Genomic DNA, 12,882 nt, shown 5'->3' with positions numbered 1-12,882 from the left:
AAATATATGTTTGCACATTCGTTCGTACAGCAGACTGTCCATTACATCTCCTACAGACTTACGAAGACGTTGAACATTGCATCTTGTCACTGTATGGTTCGTTAAGGGCGCGCTGGAGCATTCAAATTTCGGCTTTAAGCACCAAAACAATTCAGCCCAAGATTCAATGTTTGTATAGTATTCTCACTAAGAACACTGGATAGTGCGCCAGACCATGTTTCAGAACCAACAGAATGCTATTAAGGCTTGACATTGCGCGCCATTCTGCCACACTACCGTTCTTCGACGGGGAAACTTTCCACAGTTTTCAAACACTGATTTTCCCCGTGCTTCTTTCTCTAATTGTCTGTCGTGTTCGCAGGCAATGGCCGTGTCTGCGAAACCATCCCAAGGCGGGAAACGCAACGCACCTCAAATCGACGTTGCAAGCGACATTTTCGATGGACGAACAGTGCCGCATGGAATTTGGAGACGGGTAAGTGCGCGAGATAATAGCCACGGTGGTCTAGCGGTTAGAACGCTGGCCTTGTAATTCTGGGGGTCTCGGGTTAGATTCCCGGCGGTGCCCGAATTTATAACTTGTGTTGGGCAAGGCCGTGGTCTAGGCAACACGGAGTTTTCCTCCGGGGGCTTCTTCTCCGGTTTCTCCGTGGCATCCCAACAATTACTCCATTCACACACAGAAGAAGGCAATGGCAAACCACTTCTGGATCATCTGCCAAGAACGTATATGAACAGGTCCCAGTCCGAGAAAAGGATGGAAGGATCCTGTTCATATGGACCTGTCGTCAGACAGAACACTAATTAAAAAAATAGTGCGCGAGATACGGCAACGTCGAAAACATCATAGAAATGCAGCTCACCCTCGCCATTCGCGTGGGTCATGTTCTTGTTAAAACCACGATGGCCAAAGTTAAGAAGTTATGGGGAAAGAACACGTGATACTTAATCTACGTCATTAATGACTAATGAACATGAAAACATCAATCACTGTGTTTACTAAAATGACGTGGGAGTGGAAGACATACAGCCTTAACTGACGAAGATAAACACTTGATGGACTAGAATGATCGAACGAGGAAAAAAAACGTTAACGTTCAAAGAGAAACAAGTTAGAATCTGTATATGGCTTAAAAATTCTGACGTATTTGCCAGAATTTGGCCTTTGACCCTAGAAACAATGCTAGTGAAATGTGGGGGTCAATGACCCTCTGGTAGCAGGGTAGATGACGCTTGTGTTGCTGGGTAATGTCACTAAGGACTCCCTAAGTATTTGCTCTACTATCTGGAATTATGTGGGGATTCCCCAGGAAATTATTGTAACCTAATAAATGTAACCCCACTCAGTCACTTCTGCATGCAGAAAAACTTCAGGTAAAGTTCCCGTTATTGTTAGATTTTAACAAAAATCTTGCTACTTTTAGTTGCAAATGCGTCTAAAAACGGACTAGAAAGAACATGGAAAGATCGAAACCTCTTAGGTAAATCAGGGTCCAGGCAGAGTACGGGTTGGAAACGTTACCGGTGAGGTGGAATGTTTCCCGAGTCACGATAGACTGAACAGTTTATGACCTCGTTCTTGTTACCGCAGCTATTCGCTGTGCCGGACGCTGAACCTTCCCGATCCCTGCTCACATCTGTGGTGTAGCCACTTCTCGGCACCGCTCGTCTGCAAGACGAAGAAGGGACCGCCATTGGAAGGAACGGAATGCGGAGTGAATCACTGGTGCGTGGGCGGCTTCTGCGTGCTGGTGGACCGACGCAGGTAAGCAAGCCCCTTCGTCTTCTCGTAACGAGCCATGTGGGTTCGTGTTTCGTTTAAAACGCACTCAGAAAATGAAAAAAATCAATGACAATGTTAATCGTCAAGATTCTTGGGTTTTAAACACCGTATCCCCTGTTGGCCCGATTAATATCCTACATTTACTCCACGCTGTTCATGTTTTTCGACAAAACAACGCTTCTTTCTTAAAAACCCACATGCAACAACGAAACAAATTACAAGTTGTTCAGAAAAGTTTACTTTATCACTTGGAAGCGTTGCTCGAGATGTCGGTCCGCAAGATCACTTCTAGTTGGAAGGAATATCACACGTATTTACATTTTCTGCTATCATTAAATTCATATATTGAAAAATATTGTGATATTATCAACGTATGTTGAATTTTGAAAATGTTTTCTTTCCCTCAGAGAAAAAACTGGTTCTGGTTTGTTGCGCCGTGTAGTCAGGTAGAAGTGTACAGACGTTTCAGAGGTCCTTCCTGCCTCCATCATCAGAACTCATCGCCCTGATGATGGAGGCATGTAGGCCTAGCACATACCGACTACATTTTATTTTGAAAGCCTGAAAGGAAGACACTACATGGAATAACTAGTCGTAGATGGTAGGAGAAAATTCAGATGTACTAAAAAGATATTAATTGAATAAAAATTTACTTGGATATTATCCATCGTCTAGTAAATATAAAACGTAAAACGACGTTTCGGAGATGGGACTCTATCTCCGTCTTCAGGTTCCTACATAGTTGGGCCCACTAGATAGAGCTAATCCCTATCTCCGGAGATAGAGTCCCATCTCCGAAACGTCGTTTTACGTTTTATATTTACTAGACGATGGATAATATCCAAGTAAATTTTTATTCAATTGACTCTTCACCATCGTCAAGAAGTTTTAGATTTGATAAAAAGATATTATTAACCTTGTTATCGGTATCCGTGTGTTGTGTTTACGAGGGGAACCTAGTGTGATCCACACTTAACAGATGGCACTAAGCGACGATCTGTTTCGATCCAGGTTTGGTTTCGACCCTGTGACGCACAACCCGAGGGACGGCGGATGGTCCGAGTGGTCTGGCTGGACGTCGTGCTCCAGGACGTGCGGATTTGGAGTCACTTTCAGGAGCAGAGCCTGTGATAATCCAAGGTGAGACGCTCCGGGTTTAGCCAGAGTCTCTGGTCGATGGAGGATTTGCCTATTAGGAATTCGGGGAAAATTTAGAAGGGCATAGCTCAGTCAGTATAGTGACTAGCTACGGACTGGACGACCGGGGTTCGATCCCCGACGAGGGCAGAGGATTTTTCCTCTAGCCTCTGCGTCCAGACCGGCTCTGGGGCTCACCCAGCCTCCTCTACAATGGGTACCGGAGTCCTTTCCCGGGGGTAAAACCGGCCGGGGCGTGATGCTGACCACTCACCCCCCATCTAGTGCCGAGGTCAAGGAAGAGAGGAGCTATACCTCCTCTCACCCCAAGCACGGCTTTTTTGTTACTCGTGGTTTCGGATAAACTTATTATCTGCATCTTTAGTCCTGAAGATGGAGACGGTATACTCGGATTCCGGTTAATTGGGACACATCGGGACTTTGGCCCAAATAGGCGGCTGCCCCAATTATGCGACGTTAGACGTAAGGAGTTAAAAAAGGTTCGTTCTTTAAAAGATTTGCCCCAAATAAATGATTGCCCCGATTAACCGAAATTTATTGTATTTTCTTCGGAACGGTGGAAGGCCTACACGACGTCGAAACCCAGAACAACGTAGGCAACGTCTGAAATGTTTCCCCTTTTATGTCAGGTGAGAATACGAAACCTGGATACGAAGCTGATATCGGACGCCTTGTTCATTTTATGACGTGTCTACAACACAGTTCTCTAGGCTAGTCTCGGCATACCGTGTTAAACTAAGCCTTTTTCCTAGAACACACAGGTTTCTATGATCTGCAGAAGACACGAGACTTCCCCAAATTTCATAGATTTTAAAACAATAAAATATTAAGCCGGAAATAGAGAGTAATAATCTATGTTTTTACTGTATGTATACACAGAGCTTAAGCTTGCAGAAGTTTATAAAAGAAAAATATTACAAAAATAAGGTTACTTCACTGTGCAAGCCTGTTTTTGGGCCCAGGTCAGTTCATATGTGATTTGTAGTGGACAACGCGACATTGTAACGAACAGTTTATTCTCCGAAGCATTCGGTATTACCCTGTCAACAGCATTTCACAGCTGCTTTATCACTCGTATATCATCTGGGGCATGTACTACAGACCCGACAGCGGCCCAGCTCCACAAAGACAGTCTCGCCACATCGCAACTGCAACAAGGTATAATTTATGAGGTACAGTCAGCCCAGGATTCTAAGCGTGCGTATGTAAGCCACGAGCGAGAGGTGTAAAACGGTCGAAGGAGGAAAAGGAATACTGATGAGAAGATGGAAGCATAATATTAAAATGAATCTTTGGGAAATAGGCTGTGAGGACGCTAACTAGGTTGGGCTGGCTCAGGTTTATGTAGAATTATGAGCTTCTATATTAACGGTGTTTAATATTTTGGCACTTTTACCAGAGGAGTAGATTTAATTATAAGATTAGGTGATTCTGTTCATGATCTTCTGTCTTGTCCAGTCGTTACTAGCATTCGTGATGGCAACAGAACATTACGCCAAAAGTTTATGTTAACTTCTTTCCGAAATCAAATTCTGAACACTTTACTAACACCCGCGTATATTACACTTTAGTATAAATAAATATATGCATTTGCTTTATATAAAGCTACGGTAATTAATTTAGTACCAGCTAATAATCCTGAAGGACGAACATAATATATGGCATAATAGCTTCACTATATAACACACCTCACCCTGCGCACTATAACATCAGTATTTAATACATCGTCGTAAAATAACCAGCCATTTGTAAGTTCACTGTCACTGGTTTAAACGCTGAAAACGCTCAAGGTCCTTTCAGTGTCTGTAAATATCGCATTAACTAAAATAAAATATTTCTCAACAAATGAACTGTAATAAAAGTTTTCTTCTGATTTACTTCGAATTACTTTCTTGCCAAGCACAACAAAACACTATTAATTTAAACACACCCATACATTGTTTATTTCCTTTTACTTAATGTTATTGAAGCAAAGTTCAGCGAAGAACATGGCGTCTTCTTTATTGCAAATGTTTTTAGCTGATGGACTAATAGTGAGAGCGATAAGACCAGTCAGTTATTTACTTTTTTTACAGATGTACCAATCTACGTAAAATTAAACCGATGTAAACTCAAATTCTCGCAACGTAACCATATTTGTAATTGTTATATATAAAACACCACTCATACGGGACGCATTATAATATTTGTATCTGATTAAAAACTACTCATAAATGATTCGTTAACTACCGCTGTCAGACAGAAAACTACACACGCTACAGATTTAGCGCCGCCATAATACTATTGTTTTTACTTTCTATAAATCCTTACATTTATAAATATTTCGTATTTATCCACGATCTGATGTTACACAAATGTATGGGCCCCTTATTAAGTGTTGTTCCCACCTCAGAATTTCGCGTCCCGCCACGGCGGTGTACCAATGGTAGAACTTTAAAAGGTACTACAAATTTGGGGTGGCCTCCAGCGTCATATGAAGTTTCATGAAACTCGAGTTTTCGGGAGACGGGCAAAAACGTTGTGAAACTGGGGAAGAGAACTTTAAAGAAAATCTAGTAGGAATCTACGCCAATGAGTGCAGGCCTGTTCAGTAAAACTGCAACAGAATGCGTAACATGCAAGAACAAAAGGTCCCAGTCCGCCATAACAAAAAGGCAAATGTAGATCTGTTAGACTGTACAATAGGGTACATTGCGTTATCACTTACCTTTCGAAGTTCCTGCAAGATGGAAGTGCTGGACCACGATGAATGGTAACAGCAGATTTTGAGATGTCGGGAGAAGAAATGTTCAACTGTCACTTTCGTATTGGAACACAATTTGTTTCATAATTCACTTATTCTTCCTTCGTTGTCGTCTTAGTTTATGCATCTTCGAGCTGATGAAAACTACGAAACAATACGGTAAAGGCAATTATAACCGTTTAAAATTTTGAGCCGGGTTTCGTCTGGAGACTGGACAACTGGTTCTAGGAAAATATTATTATTATTGTCAGAAGTGTCTTAAAAATGAATGTACTTAAATTATATATAATATAGTGCATTTGACAGCCCTATTTCACTTGGTTGCATCAGGCACTTTCTCTCCGCTCACAAACAATTCCAAACGTTGTCGATACTTTGTTCAAATTTCCAAGCTTGAGGTTAAGAAAGGCCTGCTTTTATTTCTTCTGCACAAATAAGTTGCCACATGTTGTATGCCCGTCTTAAGCAATGCCAGAATTGTACCTATAGGCATTCATGGAATCAGACGAAACTAAAATGTTATTCAGACAGATTTAACTGAAAAGGGTAAAATGGGAAACATTTCTGTTAACTGCACAGCTAATTCATGCCGCCTTAAGTTGTAATATCTGGGTCAGTGTTTTCGAAGCTTCTACAATAATGCTAACTACCAAACTTACCGGCTGAAATCCTATCACCGCCATTGAACAGGTTAAACAGAATGCACGTGCACGTTTTACGACTGCAATGAATTATTATGAGTAATCATTCAAGTTCACTGATTATAACACATTGCACAAAAATTAACTTAACACTATCACAGTTATGCCTTTTAAACAAACAAACAAACGTTAGAAAATAAATACGAGAAGAAATGGTTCAGCATCACGTCACTAGTACAAAACACATTACACGATTACTCACACTACTTTCGGCTCTTTACGGATCTTGCCGAAGTGAACATCGGATTTCCGTTGGACGCTCTACGTGCAAAAGATAATAAGACCAATGAACAGGCAATAATTCTCAGCGTTCTGTGCTGACTCTCCACGGATACTTGGAGAATAACTTACTAGCACGAATGTAACTCGATATTCTAACACGGTGACGCAATTTATAGACCGGATGTACTGGTGTAAACATGCATGTTTTAAAAGTATCGTAAAAATAAATCGTTTAAAATAATTAACAATTGTGAAAAACTAGAAACAGAATAAAGTATGCAGAAACCATAATCATCTTAATAAACTGAAGATAATGAAACCGGTAAGGTCTCTTGATTCTTGTATTTCTCGATTCTTTGCACCGTGAAGCATCTGAAGCACATCACAGGTAGGAACAGATGTTATAGTTTGCCGAGGGCCGTGATATGGACGAGAATTCGTCATTTACTGACCGACAAATTGGATGACCGGATTACACCGGTAGTTAAATTCACCTTTTGGCAAGAAAAAGTCTAAAGTAGGCAAAAGAGAATTTATCTAGCTGGTGAGGGCAGAGTCTGTAAAGGAGAACAGGCTTGTAAAGTGGCCACCTGGGGCGACATTTTGTTATATAACAAATGATGTTTAACGTCCTACTCAGGGACGTAATAAAACCATGGAGTTCATTAATTAGTTACTTTATCAGTTAATTACCGTATTTCCTCGATTCTAAGACGCCATCGATTGTAAGATTTAGAAAAAAACGTGTTCTGAAAAAAAAAACGCTATATCGATTCTTTGACGCCATCAAATGCAAGATGTACCCCATTTCAGAAATTTTAAAATGCTGAAGAAGTGCGTCTTAAATCCAGGAGAAACGGCTGTGTCTGTGTGTCTTCTAGACCCGCGTATGGAGGAGAGGACTGTACTGGGAAGAGCGAGGAATTTCGTGTCTGCGGTCAGTCGCCCTGCCCCGAGCCCCTGAGGGACTTCAGGGCACAGCAGTGTGCCCGACTGCCGTCTATTGTACCTGTCGGGGGGCTAGGACACAGGATTAACAATACTTGGCTCGCACACGAGGCAGACCCGAGTACGTACACAGCTTGGTTCAGTCCTATATTGTTTAATGGCTTTATATGAATGTCTAAACTGTAAAACACTGCAAAATGAGGATTTTCATAACCTGTGATCTTAAAATGTTGTTAGGGCGCGAAAACCAAGACGGATGAAAAGGGTGGGAAATGATAAATGCGTACAGTTTCGAGGGACAAGTCGCTTGAAAATCAATTCGTTGTATTAACATTTGAAAAAGATGCGGACTGGACTCGACAGGATCACAACAAAGAGTCGAGTCTGTCAGGCTTTTGTGTGTGTGGTGATGAACTGTCAGCTTCCACACAAACAGGAAATTTCTTGGTAAACTGAGTAACAACAAAATTTTCAGAGACTTGTACCATTAAGTCAAGTACGATCTTCTAAAGGTTTTCAAGTTCTATCATCTTAGGTCATTCTTGCACTAATTCTGCAACCAGGATGACGGAAACACAGGGATGTCCAAGCTTGGTAGCTGAGGCAAAGCCCCTGGACCAACAAACTCTGGGGGTCAGCCCCCAAAGAAGGAGGGTCCTGGGTGCGAAAGTCCCAGGGGTTAAATAAAAAATTCCAATTTGGGAGTAGGCGTGGGAGGCTTCACTCGAGAGTGTCCCGACGGGAAGGGGCCTAGCCCCACGGGTGGGGACGCCTTCCGGCGCAGTCTCAGTCCCCCTGAGATGGTGGAGGCAAAGGGGTGTCCAAATGGGCAAAGGCAAAGCCAACAGCAAAGTTAGGAGAAGCAAGCAATAAAAATTACAAAAAAGGGAATGAAAATAAAAATAAGAAATTAGAAAGGAATAAAAATAAGATTATTAATTACAACAGAAATAATAAAACTAGGATTTCTCAAGAGACTGTCCTTCTGAAATTTAACTTATACATTGTCATTTCCATCATTCTCCCGTTGGTTCAACTTCCCCTGATCCAAATATTCTCACTCCACTTTCTTCACTCTCGCAATGAGAGCGTTGCTTTAATTTTAATGTGCGCGCGTGCATTACTGTGACAGGTTCCATGAAATGCCAGCTGACGTGCGTCAGCAGAGAAACTGGGGAAGTGTTCATGTCGGGAGAGAACCTGTTAGACGGTACGCCTTGCTCCTACGACAACTACGACAACAGTATCTGTGTCCAGGTATTTCAGAACAATTGGTGTACACGTAAATGAAGTCACAGAGCATTGCAAATATGTTACCGATGGAGAGACAAGGAGTCCGCGCACAATGAATTGGTTCAGGTTACACTCCACTTCTTAAGATAGTCTGTTAATTAGCGTTGACTAGTTATGTAAATATTTGGTCTATCGAAGTACCGACCACGTTTCCGTTCTACTCTTTGACACACGCCATCTGTTGTCCTCAGGGTCACTGCCATGTACTGGGATGTGATGGGGTCTTGGGCTCAACCGTCAAGGAAAACTCCTGTGGCGTGTGTGGGGGTAACAACTCCAAGTGTCACAACGTCAGTAACGCTTTTCACCGGAAACTGCATAGAAGTGAGTTCATCGAAAGGTTTCTGGTTAGAAAACCAATTTTTGTTCCTTGTAAAACATTAAAAAATTCCGATCGTCTTAAATCTTCAGTACGTGGAATAACAAAGAATGGAGAAATTGAATATGAAGAGGTTTATTAATTTTATTCTTAATAATAAGATGTTTGCTGTGGACTGATGTTGCCAAATGAGAGCCCTTGAAATGTTTTTTATACCTGTACCATAAATAACTATGCCTGCAGCAATGACACGAGTAGCAGTATTCCCTCGTCTGGCTCGTGACATGCGGATAGATGTCACTACAGTCCCTGAGAGGGATGTGATATTGGTACTCCGAGACAGACGCAGCCGACAGTACAGTCTTGCCTCACCCAATGACTTGAGGCTAAAGACAACAGGTCCAGTGCCGATATATGGAACGGTCACTGTGTGGACGGTCCCCTCAAGTAAAGAGCAAAACACCAGCAGCACAGTCATTGTTGAGGGGGCAAAGTTCCACTATGAGAGAAAGGGGAGCCAGGAGAAACTGGTAGCTAGAGGTCCACTCCTAGCAGAACTAGTTGTGTCGGTGAGTATTCCGGGGCAGAAAGATTAATATAAATTATATAATGACGCGGCTTTGTGTGGATTGTGATCTGGGTTGCGACGCTGTTCAATCTTTGGGTAGTTACAAATATTTCACAGGAACATATCACCTCCCTCTTCAGGGTCAAAGTGAAGTTAGATATAGCAGCTTCGTACTCATAATCTGTGTGCTTAGGAGAGTCAAATTGAGAAGGACGAGAAGGCTGGGGTATGGAGCAGAAATGGGAGAAACTAGAAATTCTTAACGTTGGACTGAATAAATTAAGGGGAAATATCAGTTGTAGATCTAGGCACAGATGTGAGGGCAATATTTATGACTACATTGTGAAGATGCGACCTTAATAAAACTACCTAAGGTCAGGGCCCAATGGTTCATTTTTCCAATAACCTATTCCGGTGACATACCATCAGCTTCCATGACCAAAGCTGTCAACTACTGAAGTACTATGGAGTCAGTCTGTCAGTGACTTGGTAAACAAGTCAGTCATTCAATGACTACTCTCTCAAATGCTCCCTCAACCTCCTAGTCTGTGACGCAGTAACTCAGTTACAATATAAACCCTGGGTTCTGGCTGCTGCATTGCAGGTGTCTGCAGAGTCTGCTGCCCTGGACGCTGGTGTGACGGTATCAGCCAACAGCAGCTACACGCTACATGAAACTGTGTATGCGGCAGGCTCACGCTATGTTTGGCAGGTGGGTGGCTGGGGCCCGTGCTCAAAGAGTTGCGGGGGAGGCCGACGCCTCAAGACCGTGGCCTGCAGGGATATCGACACAGGACGTCTTGTGCCTCGGAGACACTGCTCGCTGGTTGCCAAGCCTTCCTCCGAGACAGAACGCTGCAACCTCATCAGGTGAGAAATTTTTCTGTGAACAGGAACTTCACAAACCAAAAACTTACTGGATTAAATTTGCACCCAGAGAGATGACCACTGACAACTAAACTAGAGATCGCAAGATCTTGCATCAGATAGCCTCGTTAAATAACAACAGTAAATATTTGTACTTCGCAGGCAAATGTAATAGGTTCTTCTATGGCTCTCTGGTCCATGGCCTCCTCAATTCTCCTCTTCCATTCAGTCCTCTGTTAGGTCCGTCTGTCCGAGGCTTTGATTGAGGTTTCAAAACGTCTTCCTTTTTACGGTGCAAGGTTGTTAGCCTTGCGACCAACCCCCAACCTCGAGGACCAGGGTACCTGTCTTAGTCTGACCTCTCCCCCTCGACCAATCTGGCTAGGGAGGCCCTACCAGTAGCTCTTGGGGTCACTGAGGTACTCAAGCCCCACCACCATGACAAAGTGAATGTAACAGGTTAGCATAGTAATATATGGGGAGACAAATGGTTTGATCTCAATCGTAGTGGCACCAATTATCCTGACTGGCTTCTTAGTAGGTAGAATTATTCCATGAAATGTCAAGTAATATATTTAATTACAACACAATAGTACATTGTTCACAATGCATAATCATCCTTTCATCTGTTGTTTACAAATTAATCTCTACAGTAATAAAGCAGCTGTCCAAATATTTGGACACGAGAAAGATCAGATCACAGGAGGGTGAGATTGGATGGGCATTTAATGCACAAGGGGAGGAATGAGAAATGCATACAAAATTTTGGTTGGAAAGCCTGACAAGACTTAAGGCCTAAATGGGAGGATAATATTGAAAAGGATCTTTGGGAAATAGGGTCTGAGGGTGTCAAGTGGATTCATATGGTTCAGGACAGGGTGAGTTCTTGTGGACGTGGTAACAAATCTTCAGGTTACATGAAAGGTGGGTAATTTCTTGACTAGCCTCTTAACATCAACTCTGGTCCAGTTAGTAATACAGCAGCAGACAGACTTAGTGGAATTCAATGTGAATACTATATATGGTCATCTGTAAGTAGTATATGAGATAAAGTTGAAGTGAATCTACAAACTCATCTCTTTAAAAGTAACACTGATAATTTTAATTTGGCAATATCAACAAAATAGGACAAATCATCTGGATAGAATGACCAACAGTAGATTCCCAAAGGCAATTTTGAAATACCGCCCTGCTGGGAAAAGATCTCTCAGCCGACCTCAAAAGAGATGGACAGAAAACACAAGACCGTAACAGGCCTCGTGGCCTAATACGGGAAAGGATGATGATGATGACCGACAATTTTATGTCACTTCACTAATGGGTCAACCTGCATGTACTGAAGTCACGTTTTCACTAAGAGGGCTGTGCATTCCATTTCAAAGCTGTGACTTCGTGTGGGTGCCTGCGGAGTGGGAAGAATGCACGTCAACCTGTGGCTCTCGCGGCATGCAGGAGCGTCAGGTGTTCTGTGTCCACAATCACACGGACGGTAACGAGCCACCATGGCGACACATGGTTGACCCACAGCAATGCCCAGCTGGAGTCAAACCAGAGACCACAAGACCTTGCAGTCGGGTGCCATGCCCCGCACACTGGGTCAGTGGCAATTGGTCACAGGTATGTGATGAACTAGCATAAAGTTTTATTGTACAGGAATAGGGGATTTATATCTCCATATTACGCGGACGTCAGCCTGATTTTAACTCTGGGGTTAACAGTTTAGTAATACGTTGGAATGTCCTGCGAATAAGACATGATGATTGTTAATGAAGGTTAAATTTGCAGTCATTCTGCGAGAGGATTCCAAACGATTAGTATGCAGAACACATGATTAAAACATTTATTCTACATTTATCCCCATTAACATAATCACCATAGAAAACTAAGAGTTCTTCAAAGAAGCCAACAGTTGCTCAGCTAGTCAAAAATTCTCCGTCTTTTATAGAACCCGAAGGTTCATTATTTTATTAAAGAGAGCAAGCCGTTGGAACGCGACCTAAGACAGAAGGCTCCAAAGTTTCCATACCATACCCTTCCTTTCAGGTTTCTTATATGAATTTCTCATCTCCCCCATTCCTGTCACATGCCCCACTCAACTCATTCTCCTCAATTTGTTTCCCCTTATAATGTGAAAAGTACAAATTATGAAACTACCGTCATCCTGATTAAAGTCTTAAACTTGTGTATAAAATCTTATGTAAGTGTATTTATAAGACAAACGAAATCTCTGTACGACCGAGTTACTTGATTAATCAGTCCGTTGGTCACTCGATGTATCAG

The 12,882-nt window shown here is 42.4% G+C and overlaps 2 protein-coding genes across 4 annotated transcripts in view; one reads left to right on the top strand and one right to left on the bottom strand.

Annotated features, from left to right (window-relative positions):
- The window catches only part of LOC110833757 (uncharacterized), a 139,395-nt gene extending 132,734 nt beyond the window's left edge, over positions 1-6,661 (bottom strand). Inside the window, exons 1-3 of one of the 3 annotated variants that reach the window (XM_087358425.1) lie at positions 6,588-6,661; positions 6,344-6,405; positions 5,649-5,828 (exon numbers count right to left, since the gene is read on the bottom strand). The gene's annotated coding sequence lies outside the window, so the exon portion shown is untranslated. The other 2 variants (XR_015537764.1, XM_087358426.1) reach the window with 2 other exon arrangements.
- LOC110833756 (A disintegrin and metalloproteinase with thrombospondin motifs 1) overlaps positions 1-12,882 on the top strand; it is a 30,074-nt gene that overhangs the window by 16,489 nt on the left and 703 nt on the right. Inside the window, exons 6-14 of the mRNA XM_087358419.1 lie at positions 362-475; positions 1,592-1,765; positions 2,795-2,923; positions 7,489-7,676; positions 8,688-8,812; positions 9,040-9,172; positions 9,411-9,736; positions 10,340-10,605; positions 11,985-12,219. Coding sequence (XP_087214545.1) covers positions 362-475; positions 1,592-1,765; positions 2,795-2,923; positions 7,489-7,676; positions 8,688-8,812; positions 9,040-9,172; positions 9,411-9,736; positions 10,340-10,605; positions 11,985-12,219 — 1,690 coding nt within the window. The remainder of the gene's footprint in view (positions 1-361; positions 476-1,591; positions 1,766-2,794; positions 2,924-7,488; positions 7,677-8,687; positions 8,813-9,039; positions 9,173-9,410; positions 9,737-10,339; positions 10,606-11,984; positions 12,220-12,882) is intronic.

The sequence above is a fragment of the Zootermopsis nevadensis genome, unplaced genomic scaffold, assembly GCF_977971745.1.
Source record: "Zootermopsis nevadensis isolate Lab colony 2312 unplaced genomic scaffold, Znev_1.0 Znev_ptg000030l, whole genome shotgun sequence".
Lineage (NCBI taxonomy): Eukaryota > Metazoa > Arthropoda > Insecta > Blattodea > Termopsidae > Zootermopsis > Zootermopsis nevadensis.
This window is presented reverse-complemented; position numbering and strand designations above follow the sequence as displayed.